Source organism: Penicillium cinerascens, assembly GCF_028974065.1.
Source record: "Penicillium cinerascens strain IBT 15544 chromosome Unknown scaffold_4_segment0_segment1, whole genome shotgun sequence".
NCBI lineage: Eukaryota > Fungi > Ascomycota > Eurotiomycetes > Eurotiales > Aspergillaceae > Penicillium > Penicillium cinerascens.
This window is the reverse complement of record NW_026695298.1, coordinates 1302611-1319172: the sequence shown is the minus strand read 5'-3', so window position 1 is coordinate 1319172 and position 16562 is coordinate 1302611. Positions and strand designations below refer to the sequence as shown.

The 16562-nt window shown below is 52.5% G+C and overlaps 3 protein-coding genes across 3 annotated transcripts; 2 read left to right on the top strand and 1 right to left on the bottom strand.

Annotated features, from left to right (window-relative positions):
• Positions 1–213: 213 nt before the first annotated feature.
• N7498_009592 (uncharacterized protein) lies at positions 214–1662 on the top strand (the record flags this gene model as incomplete). The annotated part of the gene is made up of 2 exons (XM_058456648.1): positions 214–325; positions 380–1662. 2 exons carry the CDS (start codon positions 214–216, stop codon positions 1660–1662), a joined length of 1395 nt encoding a protein of 464 aa, XP_058303547.1.
• A 1764-nt stretch (positions 1663–3426) lies between these two features.
• On the bottom strand, positions 3427–9017 carry csmB (putative chitin synthase; the record flags this gene model as incomplete). Its single annotated transcript, XM_058456647.1, has 4 exons — positions 8597–9017; positions 4938–8540; positions 3578–4884; positions 3427–3524 (listed from the first exon to the last, which is right to left on the bottom strand). Exons 1-4 carry the CDS (start codon positions 8896–8898, stop codon positions 3427–3429), a joined length of 5310 nt encoding a protein of 1769 aa, XP_058303546.1. The 5' UTR covers positions 8899–9017.
• A 1463-nt stretch (positions 9018–10480) lies between these two features.
• chsE (chitin synthase class Va) lies at positions 10481–16223 on the top strand (the record flags this gene model as incomplete). The annotated part of the gene is made up of 4 exons (XM_058456646.1): positions 10481–10590; positions 10641–10829; positions 10884–16132; positions 16192–16223. The coding sequence occupies 4 exons, from the start codon at positions 10481–10483 to the stop codon at positions 16221–16223; spliced, it is 5580 nt and encodes a 1859-aa protein (XP_058303545.1).
• Between the last annotated feature and the right edge of the window lie 339 nt (positions 16224–16562).

Genomic DNA, 16562 nt, shown 5'->3' with positions numbered 1-16562 from the left:
CTCTCCTGAGCATGGCTCCAGCCCCTTAGCGGCAGCCCGTCTGACACTATCCTGATGGAGAGGATCCTCATTCTGTCCAGGGTGGGGGTCCCGTGCTCGTACGACTCTTCTTGGTCCTTTGTCTTCTATCCTTATCATCCTTCCTTTCCGTTGTGTACATTTTGAGTCCCGCCTTCGGGGAAGGTGATGGACTAACTATTCGCGCTGGCCGCCATGACGCTGGCTTTCGAGCAAGAGGGATTGCTAACCGGCTGGATACGGTCATGCTGGGCATGTTTTTACCCGGGGGAGGCTGGCCAAAGTGGTCTGCGAGCTGAGAATAGAGGTAATTCGCAATTGGGTTTTGTCAATGATCATTAACTTACCACACTCGCTCTAGGTGTCGAGCGGGAGATGCAAGTATGCCATAGCCAACCGCATCTGGTTCCTCCCATGAAGCTGGTGGTGTACGAAGACCTCCCAAGCCCGAGAGTATATCATCAGCAGCGCAACTCGCTGTCCTCGTGGATCTCGGATGGAAGAAACTTGGCCTCGCGGGCATCTACTCGGGCGAGCATGTCCTGGAAGAGACAATCCACAGTGCCGTTAAAGATCGGTGCTCCATCGGATTTCCGCAGAGTCGACTCTTTCTCGTTCCAGCCTCCTTCTTTGCCGATGAAGTATCAGCCCCTCGAGCTGAGTATTTACCGGTCGGGTAACCGCCTGTCAGACTTGCCCGAATTTGACTCCTTCGATTTTGATGAGGACCGTCATCGCCAGATTCTGGCTGTACCTCCGCGAGCTCTCTCTCCAAGTAGAGTTCCAGCCCAACGCTGCCAGTCAGCCAACCCGAGAGTATCCATGTCTCGCAAGCCTGTCGGTTCTGGAAACCGCAGGTCATTCGGACATTCCGAGAACGTGGCCGAACCAGCCGAGCCGGTTCGCATTGCCAATGCTTTGATCCCCCATTTCTCTGTCTTTACACCAGTCAAGACTCTTTTGTCGGAGGGAGAGTTGATCCCTGCTGCCACGCATGTCAGGCCCGAAAAATCGGAAGAAAGCCAACTCACGCTAGACACCGAATGGCCCGACCATGTAAACGACGAACAGGTGTTCATGGATACAGAGCCCAAAACTCCCCTTCCTACAAAGGATGATGAAGAAACTTCCGACGATCCGTTCAGCGAATTTTCATTCCATAAGGATTCTCCGTCGTCCGCCAGTTCACGCACGATGCCATCTCGGATATCATCGCTGCATCGTCCCATGACGGCTGACAATCGCAACATTATCGCCTCAATCCCTCTGCCCAACCGCGTGACCCATTGGTTCTTCCCGAACAGCCCTCCTTCTCCCAAGCAAGTCTCTCTCGCTGATGAGGATGGATTTTCATGGGAAAGAGCACGGACTTTGAGCGGCAGCACTGTCGCTTCAACAGTCACTACTACCATCACTGGTGGTGTGCAGACCCGAAATCATAAGGCTTCCATCTCTAGCACTTTCACGAGTGACACGACACCGCGAGCCTCGATCCATGTCACTTCGCGGTCGGGGGACAAGGACTTCGAGGCTATGTGCAACCACCCTACTATCCCCGAGGGTCGACCCCAACACTATCCTCATGTGCCTTGCAAAGGCCAACCTATTCGATACAATGACTCCACTGTTGGGTTGGCTTTCTAGGCTATCTAGATAGTGGAAAAATATGTATCTACTTTTCCTTGACTCTGATTGTTTGTTTCGGCTTTGGTGGTCTACATCTAAGCTCGAAGCTGCTTGGCTCTTGGCCTCTAATTATTTGTTGCTTCTTGCTTTCGTGCTGAAATACCCTCCTTTGGATTGCGCATGGCTTTGTTTTCCATTATGTTAGACTTGGGGTGGGGATAATTGATATGGGTGTTTTCCTTGAATTAGATAGTTGAATTGACAATGAACTTGCTTTGAATAACTAGTCCTGGACTCAACTGGTTCCATTAATGTATTAACCCTTTATATATGTACTAGGTCCCATTTGCATTACTTATGTTAAATATGTGGTAATACAACATTGTTGTTCCGAGGTCATGGACACCCCGACCTCTTTCGCAACTAAGGATGTCGCGGGTCTATGGCATTCAAGTAACAACAGCCTTCAGTACCTAGCCTTGGAGATATGAAAGACAACTAGAAATATTCTTGAAGGTCCCCTTAAGTTGCCTTCAATTTAATTGTTAAACAACAGAAATACATGCAATGACCACACCGAAAGGGGACCAAGAAAACGTACGAAAATTCTTCATTGGATTAGGCCAGCCGAAGCACCCCGATACTTTTTTCTCGAGGCCAAGATATACAACTTAATTGAAGTCCACAACTACCTTCCCATAATGTTGTCCACTCTGCAGGAATGTATATACTTTCTTCGGGTCATTGAAATGGAAGGTAGTTAGTTAGCTCTAGGGGCTGTCCCGAGCATCGTCAGGGCAGAGGGAAACTTTGCTCGGGATGTCGATAACGAGGTTTTCGTTCCACCCAGGAGCGTGGTTAATGTATTGGAGAGGAAATGGCACATCGGCGTCAAAACCACAAGAGTACTGAGTACGGACAACCTCTCTCCAAGTTCTATTGAGGTTTCGCGTTGTCATTGCGAAAATCTTAACTCTAGATCGGAAACTGGACCGCTATTTATGTTGTCTCTCATTGCCTCGGAGAAGTTCAGATTAAGGACACATTTAGGGGGAAACGAGCGATTGTAGGCACATCTCTAGCTGGTTGTGCCAGGTTATGTGTTTTTAGCCCCCATTACCCCCTGCCCAATCACCCCGCCTCGGAGCTGCTATATCCAGTCAAAATGCTTGTGACGCGTCCCTGACCCATATGACACCGATGGTGTATTAGTATGTATGAAGTTAGGAGAGTGGGCTCTCATGTATTGCTGGGTATCTATCCGGCCATATTTTTGGGTGAGGGTCGAGACCTAGCACGTCGCGGGTTGATTAGTTTATACGTCATCGCTACCGTTGAATGAAGCGCATTCTGCATACAAGCGCCCGCTAAAGGACCGTGGATGGGGAATTGCGAAAGTTCGTGTAAAGTATTTCCTGAGGAATCTACTGTAGTACCTGCATTTGGGACTATTGGGACGATGTAGGTCGAGGAGGGCAGACCGAATGTAATTCCTGGGATGGTACATTGACAACCCTGTCTGGCAGAACTACATAGCAGTACGTGTATAGACTCAAAGCAGTACAATGAAACCAGAATGTTGCATCGTTCTCATTAAAACTACTAGCCCGAAAGCCCCGGTAAGATCAACTCGCTCAATGTGCAGGGCAAAAAGAAAAATAAAAACAAGACACAATCCTTTAAAACGCCAGACATGCCGAAAGACTATTTTTTCAAGAAATTGCGGCGCTGTAGATATGCATATTACAGGAGAAATTAGGTGCGCAACTGAGTGTTGCCAAATCACATATTGGCCAGTTCGTGGTCAATCTGGCGGTCCAAGAAGGCTCGCTTCTCGCCGGTGATCGAGGTTTGGAGGCGTTGTTCGACGAGGACGCGGACTAAGGCTTTGTTAGTTATTTGGAGCTTTGAAAAGAGTGGGGAAGAGACTTACCCTGCTTTTTGGTAACTGTGTCGAGGTCAACCTCTGCCAGGCATCCACGAATGGCCTCGGTAATGGACCCCTCATCGGGTCCACTTCCACTGGCAGCACGGAAGTCAAATGCGGTGCTAGCGGGTCGGGAAGGAGGGTACTGGGCCAGTGGGCTGCGAGAGCGTGAGGCGAGGAGGTTATCAGTGCTCACCACACCAAGACTGTGACGGCTTTGGTGGCCTGGGTGATCCTGGTAACCGCCCAGGTTGGCAACGGACATGGGCCGAGAAGCCGGAGCAGGGTGGCCACCGCTCATCTGAGGGAGGTCGGTGTAGCGGGAAAAGTTGGACATGTGGGAGTTGCGGTTACCGGGCACGTTGCCACCGACGAAGGGAGCCGGTGACTGCGGAGGTATGTACGGACCAGCGTGACGTCCTTGGCCGGGGAAGCCGGTCAAAATGGTCGAGGCTGGCTTGACTGACGAATACTGCGAGTGCATATCGTCCATCTCCATGGCCATGTCATCCATGTAGCCACCAGTGTAGTGGACCTTCTCTTGGCAGCCGGTAAGTTCACCGCGGCGGCCAGGAAGGTTGTTGGCTAGGGCGTAGTCGTCCCAACGCTGCAAAGGAATGCTGCGAGGATCGAAGGTCTCATCCTCCACCGCAATGACACGCTTATCACCTTTCTCGCCGATAACCACGCGGGTGCTACCCCACGTGAAATCATCCTGCTTCCAGAACGAGTACAGCGGCAGGACAAAACTGTAGATGGGGAACGCCAGGAGGTAGATAATCATCCATCCGATGTGCTGCCACTGGCGTTTGAAGAGGAAGATGATCGCCTGAAGACCGTAGATAGCCGCAAGCATGATGATCGAAATCAATGGGAATGGACCGGTGTGACTACCGACACGGTAGAGCAGATATCCCAAGTAGACACACGTAGCAGGCAGAATGACTGTTCCCATAAGATCTACAAGCACGACAAAGCGCATACTGAAGCAGCAGAAACCGCAGAGATCCTTGAGAGCCGCCAGCTCCACCAAGTTGTGGAGGGTCGAGTTAATCCAACGACGTCGCTGAGACATGAGCACACCCCAGGTCTCAGGGGCAGCTGTGCTTGCGTAGGCGTCGGGAATGAACTTGTATCGCATGGTAGGGAAGTGCTTGGTCATGAGGGTCGTCAAGAATCGGTCCTCACCCAAAGACAACAAGTTTTTCTTGTGGAGAGTGTCGACATCGTTGTCTGCGTATTCCTGAACGACCTTGTCTGAAATGATCAAAGGCCGGCCCTTGTCCGCGGTTCGAAGACGATACATGGTAAAACTAGATGATAGTTAGTGGTGGTAGCGTACGCAAGACTCGAAACGGAAGCTTACCATCCAGGCAGACAAGTAACGCTACCAAAGAGTGACTCGAATGCTTTGGACAAGTGATGGGAGATGTAATATTCGTACACCTGGATCATGGTCCACCAGCTGCGTTCCTCGTTCTGAAGGCTGGTTTCACCACAAATTCCGGCAATCTTAGCATCGGCGGCACAGGCTGCCACTAAACGGTTCAACGAATCTTCTTTGACGCTGGTATCGGCATCGACCATGAAGCAGTACTCATAGAGCTCCGGGTCCACACCAATGACGTTGTTGATCTGGTGGAAGATCTCGAGTTCCATGGGTGACATCGGGCCACGGTGGTGAACTCGGTTCAAGAAATGCATCAGAAGCACTTGCGAGTCTCGCTTGCCACGGTTACCGGGCTTCGATTTTCTCTGTTCAGACTCTTTGCCGACCTTGACCACCACGATATAGGGCACAACATTGCCCTCGTACTCGTACAGACCAGAGTAAACCTTGGCGTAGTTGAGCTGGTCACTGCCCTGGCCAACAGATTTGAAAGGCAGCGCAGGCGGATCCATCTTGGGGTCCACGCCGAGGATATCAAGGACGATCTTAGGGGTCGGCCGGTCATTTCCACCACCAACAATCATACCATCACAGATCACGAAAATCAACTTTCTCTTGTTGTCATACTGCAAGGCAGTGAGCGAGTCAAGGCCCTTCCGCAGGGAATCCTCGCCTTCGGTGTAAGCGGGGACCATGCAGATGACGAACTTGTCCTGGGGTGCCGGTCGGCGTTTGGAACCTAATTGCAGAGCCGCCAAAAACTTGATAAGGATAACGCTGCAAATCAGGATAGTGAAAGACAAAAGAATCCAGTTGTTCACCGTGCACCTAGGGCTGTCTCTGAAGTCAACCTTGCCTTTGTAGAAGACATAGTCCAGACACGTCTGGGCTTTCCTGAAATCTTCCGTATCCGGCCATATGTCCGTCACATCAGTTCCCATGTTGTCCTTGAAGAGCTTGGTCACGGAGCTTGGCAACCAAGTGTAGGGGTCTTCATTGTTCATCAAATTGGCAGTGTAGAAGTAGTTTGTGAGATCGTAGATCTTTTGATCGTTAATGACCCAGTAGCGTTGGTCATTGTTGGCTTGGTTCTGAACGGTATCTCTCGTCCAAACCAGCTCGCCTTTGTAGTATTCAGAAATACTAGGCAGGAATATGTTCTGATACCAAGTGATTTTGTGCAAGGCGGTATTCGGGTTTGGTTCAAGGTACGGTCCAGAATTGTGCACGGCGGTGGGATCCGAGACGGCAGTGGTGTCGTTATTCTGCAAATTAACGTAATCTTTCGTGACAAAGTCGGAGCAGTACACAGTGAGAGGCGGAGGGAAATAAGCGTCCATGTTCAAGCCAGCAAACGGCTTCATGTTGGAACTAGTCGTGTCGGTGCCGTCGTCACTGTGTTGCTTCCGCCAGAATTTGGAAATGTCGTACACCCGGCCGTGGATACTGACGAAGAAGTTGTTATCTTGGGTATGCCAGCTGACCTCCTTATTATTCCACACCTTGTCCTTGTTGGGACATAGGAGATCACCGAAGGCCATAATATAGAAGCAGACAACCCCATTGAAGATCAAGATCAAGAAAACCAAGACAACTTTCTCTCTCCACGCCATCCGCACATCTGGGCGCTTCATGCGACCAACATAGCGGAGCAAGAAGGATGGGATCCAGAAGGTAAGAGCCCAGACAAGAGCAGTCCACATCCGACGACCAAAGGTGATATTCTTCTTCTCAATGTGCTTCGGGTCACCAAATTCAGGATCGAGGTCGCCAATGTATCGGCCGTAGTCGTCGTAGTAGGCAATATCTCCTTTGTTGTCGTCGCCTTTGTGGCCAAGACCATAGTCACCAGGATTGGCAGCATGGGTGTACGGGGCACTGGGAGCAATTGACTTGGCACCTCCCATGACACTTGGAGCCATCACTGATTGTTGCATGATCAAATCGTTCTGGCTGCCAAGTAGGTTCGTGCCCTCGCCGACAGGATAGCCGTCTGGTGTGAGGCCGGGCTCGTACACGGCAGCACCATAGCCGAAAGGATTTTGAAGAGCTTCAGCCGGCTTCAGATCGAGCATGGACTCCGCCTCCCACCATGCACCCTCCCTCATCCAGATTCGCTGGTGGCCAACGACGGCGTCGCCGTTACTCCAGCCTCTCTCAAGGATCCAGTTTTCGACACCATCCTGGCCTTCAGTGCAGCCAAGTCGTTCGTAGCGAGCCACAAACTCCTCGACGTCGAAATCAGCAGTGAAATCGAGTTGCTTAAGACGGCGGTTGGCCCACTCGGGAAGTCGCCAATCCCGCAACTGGCGCGACACGGCACCAGCGGACCAGGCTGCAGAGGAGATATTGAGCTGACCGGGCAGGTCATCAGTTGGGTGGATGGAGAGGTGGTACCAGACACGGCTGCTACCGAGAGTGGTGGGAAGGTCGAAGCGTCCACGCTTGCCGAGAGAAATACCCTCCGTCTCGACCGGGAACAAGAGCTGCCGCAAGAAGGAATCCGCCTCAGCCTCCACTCCGACCTTCTCCAACACTCCTTGGCGCCGGTCGAGTTCGTGTTCACGCTCCCGCCCAGCGGGGCTGGTCGTGCCACCGAGATCAGCCTCGACTTGTGTTACCGCCGTGTTCATTTCGGTGACGACGGACTGGCCGACGGGTGGAATGGTGATTCCATCTTCCTTCATTTCAGCATTCAGGCCAAGATCATCGTCAAACACGCCTCTCATTGCGATCGCTTTGCCCAGAGCTGGGCGCGGGATGTCAATCACAGTCAGGGTGACCGTGTCTTCGTTGACGACATGAGCCGCGCCTGCACCGCCATTGCTGGAGTCATTCTCGATCGCACTTTGGATGTCAGCTGTAATGGCTTCGTTCGCTTTGCTGATGACCCAGTCTACGAGAGCTTCGTAGATCCCGGCAATCAGGACCTCACGCTCGTCGGTGGAACATTTGTGCAATAGAACCTCAGGATCCACGCCCGAAAGACCGCCTACATCTTCACAGACTTCCTCCAGCTCTTCCTGGTCAACCTCCAATCCAGTTGCATTACCGAGCTTGAGCAGGCCTGCAAGAACGGTGAGCAAACCTCGGTGAGTAGCTCCTCTTATGCCAATAGCCTTCAAGTGGGCTCTAAAATCCTCAGCCGAAGCTGTATCATCGGCGGTGGGCAGATAAGACGGAGGTGAGTAAGTCCCGGATCGGTTGAGGAGGGCATAGGCCGAGGGGTCTTGCAGATCCAAGAATTCGCGCTCAGCGGGGGTGGAAGCAGATGTCAGAAGGTAATAGAAAGCATCGAATGCACGGAAGCCCGACTCTTTGGGGATCTCGAGGAGACCCTTGCGCACATTGATGCCGGAGGTCGACAGGGCCAGAGAAAGACCGACGACGGTCCCCTGAAGTGTCAATGTGTAGGAAGCGGAGAGGGCAGAATGTAGAGAGTACGACGGGTTAAACGAGGTGACGGCGGAAACGAAGGGCCGTAGAGCGGCCAGAGCAGTCAATGCCACCTCCGGAGTGGAGATTGGCAGCGCCGAAATGAATGGCTCCAGCAGAGACGGAGTCGACTGGTGGAGTGAGCTGCTACAGTGTTAGCGTGCTTTTCCCAAGAAGAAGATTCGGTGGGCGAGTCTTACCAAAGAACCACACAACCATCCTCTGCTCGCCTCCGGGCGTGTTCCCAGGCCCGGACGGCCATGTCGCGATCGACAGTCGCACCACTGCGGCCATCGGGGAGGGTTGTGGCGGCCGTCACCCAGGTGTTCACCACCAAGCTGGTGCCCGCATCCAGCTGGTATGATTGACCGGCGCTGTAAAAAGAGTGGAGGGCATTCAGCAGAGTGGTGGTCGAGACCTGGGTTGCATGTTGAGAGGCCGGCCGAGGTCCAGCCGAAAGCCCGGCGGACTGGTTGGAAAAGACCGAATAGCGGTTCGACATGGCGAGCCTGGAGTGAGAGGACAGTCCCAGCGGTCACTGAGTTCCCAGTGTGAAGGTTACCACACCAGCATCGAGGGGAGAACTTTCTGGGGGAGCAGTGACAGATCGCAGATCGCGCGAGCTTGGAATGGAGTGTATACGGGGTGATCGGCAGAACAACAAAGCGAAATACCCAGGGTGTATACTCCGAAGAATTGAGCGAGCGACAGGAGGGAAGTTGACCGAGGGGAGGGAAACAAATGAGGCAGAAGGGAATCAACAGGAGAGAAAAACGGAGATAAGGTGGTTAGAAAGTCGTGGGCGTGGGGAGAACAGGTGAAAAATACGGAGTACGGGGTCCAAGTGGAAATGTGACAATACCGGCGATCTGGTGATCGTCCTAGGAGCTGACAAGCTTTGCTTTGCTTCGAGGCCTGGAAATCCGTACGCGTTTCAGGAGCAGACGAGCGGGAGTAGAATATCGTTCATGCTTCCATTGCATGGCCCTAGGATACGTAAATGCGCTTCCCATTGTGATTGCAAAGGCGTGTTTACTATTTGCTTCACCCGGGATCTGTCAGGGTTTCGCGGCGGCATATACTTCTGACCCAATCAGGCGATCCCGAATGGGGCTCCCGACCCGTTCTGAACTAACATCTATATTTGGGATGTCTCACAAAGAGGGGGGCCCGTACTGAGTACTGAGTATGTTCCCGTTCGCCACCTAGGGATATGTACCGAGCACAGCTCCATCATACGGCCAGAATGTTCAGCCAGGAACCCCCTAGTTTCACGGCCCCGTCGAGGAGATCGATCCACCTCGTTAGGCCAGATTTGTCTATAGCGGATTCCAACGTTCGTCTAGTTTTTGACATGTCCGAAGCCGATACTATTTATGTATCACTTCGCATTGACAGTAAGGGATGCAAAGATTATTTCGGCTGCAGACGAAATGCATGTAACGGGGACGGAGTGGAAACAGGGACCAGACCCTCTTCGGGTGGAGCCGTGTTTATGTACTTGAGACCCGAACCGATTAGCGCGTAGGGTGTCAACAACTGCTTCTGTGGCACTGTGCCGTTGGAAATCTCTGGTGTTCCGACCGATCGGCCATACGATGGCATTGATTCATCCACCAGGCGCAGTGGTGGAATACTCGTCGTATAGGCGAGTGACTAGAGCCCGGTAGCTTCGTTTTAGCTCCCAATCCACACCACATGTTCTGAAAAAAAAAAGTGGATATGCCGAGACACCAATCCATCCCCTTCGATTACCGTCTATTTTCGGTCCTCTCGGGTCTTCTTAGTGCGTTACCGGTATCAATACACTGCGACACATCCCCCGGACCTTCTTATCTTTTTTTGTGATCCCCGAGCTTGCTTCTCTCTTCTTCCTTCGGTTCGAGCCTTCTCATGAACGCTACCTCGACCCATTGCTAGGGGTCTTTCATTCCTCCCGACATTCCAGACACCACGTTCATCTGGACATTCCGAGACGTATCGAGACTGCCACGGTCGATTTTCTAGAGGACCACCCCTGATCGGTGGTCGTACGCTCGTTTCTCCATCCCGCTGAAGCCTCAGTGCGGATATCAGCATCCAACATGGCGGGCAACACCACCGGAGGCACTCCGGCCCATGCCCAGTCCTCCTTACCCTCGCTCCCCGCACATCTCCAATCTGATACTCATCTGACAGCACATCTCGCTAGCCGGTACGTCAATCGCTCCTGCTCCGCACATCTCCATATGCTAACCAGCACAGCTTCCATGTCGGCTTACCGACTGCGCATCTCTCTTCCCAGGCATTGATCTCACTGAATACGTACACCTCGGCAACAAAAGGCCCAGATGGCGCAAAGGAAGGCAGTGCCGCTGGGGAAGCGGAGGATCTGGCGCGCCGTGCTTTCACCCGACTGGGAGCGCGCGCGGAGAACCAGGCTGTGGTGTTTTTGTAAGCGAATCGCGAGAACGTGATACAAGGAATAACAGCTGACTCGGACTTCAGAGGAGAGAGTGGATCCGGGAAAACTACCATTCGCTCACACTTGCTATCTTCCTTTCTGTCATTTTCCTCAACTCCGCTCTCTTCTAAGCTATCGTACGCCGCCTTTGTTTTCGATACTCTTACCACCACCAAATCCGTGACCACTCCGACAGCCTCCAAGGCCGGTCTTTTTCTTGAACTGCAGTACGATGGCTCCTCTTCCGTCAACCCGACCCTTATCGGTGGTAAGATCATCGACTACCGATTGGAGCGGAGCCGCCTTTCCTCCGTGCCCACCGGTGAGCGAAGCTTCCATGTGCTCTACTACCTTTTGGCTGGTACAAGCGCTGCCGAAAAGTCTCACCTGGGATTCGACAATTCCATTCACATTCAGACCAGGGGCGGCGGTTTGTCTTCGGGCTCGATAAACCACAAGCGTTGGCGTTATCTCGGTCACCCGACGCAGCTGAAAGTCGGAGTCAACGATGCAGAGGGTTTCCAGCACTTCAAGACCGCTTTGCGTAAGCTCGAGTTCTCTCGGGGTGAGATTGCCGAAATCTGCCAGGTTCTGGCCAGTATCCTTCATATTGGACAGCTGGACTTTACGTCCGGGCAGTCTACGACTACGGGTGCCGAGGAGAGTGGTGGTTACTCTCACGAGGGCGGCGAGATGGTCACGGTTGTCAAGAACAAGCAGTCCCTCAACATCATTGCTGCATTCCTGGGTCTCAGTGTGGAGGCCCTGGAAAACAGCCTTGGTTACAAGACCAAGACCATCCATCGTGAGCGCGTGACGGTCATGCTAGACCCCAAAGGCGCAAGAGAAAACGCCGACGGCTTTGCTCGCACTATTTACTCGCTCCTGGTTACCTGGGTCATTGAGACTGTGAACCAGAAAATCTGCGCCGCCGAGGATAGCGTGGCAAACACCATTTCCATCGTCGACTTCCCTGGATTCGCTCAGGCTCCTTCCACCGGGTCGACGCTGGACCAGCTGCTGAGCAATGCGGCAACCGAATCTCTCTACAACTACTGCCTGCAGTCCTTCTTTGAGCGCAAGGCCGATATTCTGGATCGTGAGGAGATCTCGGTGGCTGCGACCAGCTATTTCGACAATGTCGACACTGTCCGCGGACTTCTAAAACATGGCAATGGTCTATTGAGCATTCTGGATGACCAGACGCGCCGTGGGCGATCCGATACCCAGTTCCTCGAAAGCGTTCACAAGAGGTTCGACGGCAAGAATCCGGCTATCTCGGTTGATTCGTCTGGCGCGAGTAGCACTGGCTATGTGTCGCAGGCTCGCTCGGCCTTCACCGTTAAGCATTTTGCTGGCGAGGTGGACTACTCTGTCCATGGCTTGATCGAGGAGAACGGAGAGATCGTTTCGGGAGATTTGATGAACTTGATGAAATCTGCCCAAAGCGACTTTGTTCGAGATCTTTTCGGCCAAGAAGCATTGCAGACTGTTTCTCACCCGCGGGAAAAGACTGCCATTATGCAGGCGCAAGTCTCTTCGAAGCCAATGCGGATGCCCAGTATGGCCAGACGCAAGTATGACCAGCAAGCTCGCCTTGGCGTTCCTGCTGTTTCTCGTACCGATAGCGAGGAAGCGGATGATCACGACAGCCAGGCGGCCAGCTCCAGGCGCGGCGCTGGCAATAGAAAGAGTGGTATGATGGGCCATACGCAGGGAGCATCTGGCCAGTTCCTTTCTGGGCTCGAGATCATCAATAAGTGCCTGAGCGCGCCGAACCTGAACCCGTACTTTGTCATCTGCTTGAAACCCAATGACCGCCGTATTGCAAACCAGTTTGACAGCAAATGTGTGCGTATGCAGGTTCAAACTTTCGGCATCGCCGAGATCAGTCAACGTCTGAGAAACGCCGACTTCAGCGTCTTCCTCCCATTCGCAGAGTTCCTGGGTTTGGCGGAAATTGGGAACATTGTGGTAGGAAGCGACAAAGAAAAGTCCGAGGTCGTTTTGGACGAAAGACGATGGCCCGGCAACGAGGCCCGTGTGGGAAGCACCGGCGTCTTCTTGAGCGAGCGGTGCTGGGCAGATCTCGCCAAGGTTGGTGAGCGGGTGGTCCGCTCCTACGGAATCACAGGCTCTGATGAGGACGAACTCAACGCCAGTGGAAATCCGGATGCCAAGGTTCGTCTGCTCAACCCGGCTGATCAATCGCCTGGAGCCTTCATCTATGGGGACGAAACGAAACAAGGGTACTTTGGCAGCCGCGACCTGGATGGACGCTCTGATGCCGGTGCCTCTGCCTTCAACTCCGGCGATATGTTCCGAAACTTCGAGACGAGAGAACAGATGCTGGAGAAGAATAATGAGAAGAAAATGGAGGAGGTCGACGAGGTCCCAGTCTCAGGATCTCGCAAACGCTGGATGGCACTGGTCTATCTCTTGACCTGGTACATTCCAGACTTCTGCATCAAGTTTTTCGGTCGCATGAAACGCAAGGACGTCCGCGTTGCCTGGCGTGAGAAGCTCGCAATCAACATGATCATCTGGTTTGCTTGCGCAGTCGCCATTTTCATGATCGTTGCCTTCCCTGGATTGGTCTGCCCGACTCAGCATGTGTATTCGAAAGGAGAACTTAGCATTCACAATGGCAAGGATGGCGAGAGCGAATTTATCGCCATTCGTGGTGTTGTGTTCAATCTGGGCGATTTTATCCCCACTCACTATCCCGATATCGTCCCGCACAAGGCCCTTCAGAACTACGCTGGAACCGATGCGACCAACCTTTTCCCTGTCCAGGTTTCAGCGTTATGCCAGGGTGTGGATGGACATGTTGACCCCAGTGTGCCTTTGGATTATCGATCTAACCTGAATGACACCACTCAGACTACAAGTTCGACGAGTTTTGATATCAACGCCAAATACCATGACTTTCGTTACTGGACCAACGACTCCCGTCCGGATTGGTTCTACGAGCAAATGGTTATGCTGCGTGCCAATTACAAGAAGGGCTACGTCGGCTACACTCCCAAGTACATCCAGACGCTGGCAACTGACGGCGACAACATCGTGAGCATTAATGGGAAGGTCTACGATATGACTTATTACATTGCGGGCCCCCGTGTCCCACGTGAACCAGCGGGCAAAAACGTCTCCACCAGCGGTATCAATACGAACTACATGAACCCTCTCCTCGTTCAGCTCTTCCAGCAAAAGTCTGGCTCCGACGTCACTGATCTCTACAACAATCTTGATTTTGATTCGGGCATGCGCGAGCGCATGCAGCTGTGTCTTGACAATCTGTTCTTTGTCGGTCATGTTGACACGAGAAATTCGCCTCGCTGCGAGTTTGCCCGGTACTTCATCCTTGCAATCTCGATCGTGCTGTGCACTATCATCACCTTCAAGTTCCTTGCTGCCTTGCAATTTGGAAAGAAAAACCTGCCTGAGAACTTAGATAAGTTCATCATCTGTCAGGTGCCTGCATACACCGAGGATGAAGACTCTCTGCGTCGTGCTATCGATTCCATGGCGCGCATGCGTTACGATGACAAGCGCAAACTCCTGTTGGTTATCTGTGACGGTATGATTATCGGCCAGGGTAACGACCGACCCACTCCTCGCATTGTCCTCGACATTCTGGGTGTGCCCGAGGCCGTCGACCCTGAGCCTCTCAGCTTCGAGAGTTTGGGTGAAGGTATGAAGCAGCACAACATGGCCAAAGTCTACTCGGGTCTCTACGAAGTCCAGGGTCATATTGTTCCCTACCTGGTTGTCGTCAAGGTTGGAAAGCCTTCGGAGGTATCTCGCCCGGGTAACCGTGGCAAGCGTGATTCCCAGATGGTGCTCATGCGTTTCCTCAACCGTGTCCACTACAACCTTCCCATGAGCCCGATGGAGCTTGAGATGCATCATCAAATTCGGAACATTATCGGCGTCAATCCCACATTCTACGAGTACATTCTGCAAGTCGACGCCGATACGGTGGTTGCGCCAGATGCCGGCACACGATTCGTTTCCTCGTTCCTCTCTGATACTCGTCTCATCGGTGTTTGCGGAGAGACGGCCTTGTCCAACGCCAAAACGTCCATGATCACAATGATTCAAGTATACGAGTACTACATTTCTCACAACCTTACCAAGGCATTCGAGAGTCTTTTCGGTTCCGTTACTTGTTTGCCCGGTTGTTTCAGTATGTACCGCGTCCGTTCAGCGGAGACCGGCAAACCACTTTTCGTCAGCAAGGAAATCATTGATGCTTATTCGGAAATTCGCGTGGATACCCTGCATATGAAGAACCTGCTACATCTGGGTGAGGATCGATACCTGACAACACTCCTTCTGAAACATCACCCCAAGTTCAAGACCAAGTACATCTTCCGGTCCCATGCTTGGACTGTGGCACCTGAGAGTTTCGCCGTCTTCCTGTCTCAGCGTCGTCGATGGATTAACTCCACCGTCCATAACCTGATGGAACTGATTCCGTTGCAACAGCTGTGCGGGTTCTGCTGCTTCAGTATGCGTTTCGTTGTCTTCGTCGACCTGCTCAGTACCGTCATCCAGCCTGTCACCGTGGCCTACATCATCTACCTGATTTACTGGATTATCACGGACACGAATAACATTCCATGGATCTCATTCGTTCTTCTGGGTGTCATCTACGGTCTCCAGGCATTGATCTTCATCCTCCGACGCAAGTGGGAAATGATTGGCTGGATGCTCATCTACATCCTAGCCATCCCAGTCTTCTCGCTCGCCCTGCCACTCTACTCCTTCTGGAACATGGACGACTTCTCTTGGGGTAACACGCGTATCATCACCGGAGAAAAGGGCCGCAAGGTCCTCATCTCCGACGAAGGCAAATTCGATCCGGCCTCCATCCCCAAAAAGCGCTGGGAAGAGTACCAAAACGAGCTATGGGGTGCGGAGACTTCGCGCGACGACCGCTCCGAGGTCTCGGGCTACTCCTATGGCACCAACATGGGTCCCTTCCACCAGCAGCAATATCAATACCCCTCCCCGGGTTCTCGCCCTGTCTCACAGCTGGATCTCCCGCTGCTTAACTCGGGTTCGCGCATTTCCGTCGCGCCCTCTGAGATGATGAGCCGCCATATGGACATGGACATGGGTATGGAGGACTTGAGCCACCTGCCCTCGGACGACTCCATCCTGAGCGAGATCCGCGAGATCCTCCGCACGGCCGACCTGATGACCGTGACGAAGAAGAGCATCAAGCAAGAGCTCGAGAGACGCTTCGGCGTGAACTTGGACCTCAAGAGGCCATATATCAACTCCGGTATGTTCCTTTTTCCCTTTTAGCAATCTCTCCGAATCTTTACTAACATACATTTGTAGCTACCGAGGCTGTTCTTTCGGGGGTTCTTTAAAGTCACCTATTTCTCCTCGAGTCAAAACGTTTCCTAATACGGAACGGATTCGACCCTGTGTTACTAATGCCTACTTTTGATCTTTCTACCGGAGGCATTTTCTCTTTTACGAGCGACTTTTTGCATTGACGAGGGCTGTTCAAGCGGGGGTTTTTTTTGTGCTTCGGGTCTCTTTTTTCTTGTTCATAAAACCGTTCTATCCCGGGAGCATAGCATTCAATCTGATAATGCCCAGAGGGGGAATCTCTGGTGTTTAATATCGACCTCCTTTATACTAGTAGACACTCTCCTGCGTAATTTGCCAAAAAAAAAAAAAAAAAAAAGGTCCAAACGGCCAAC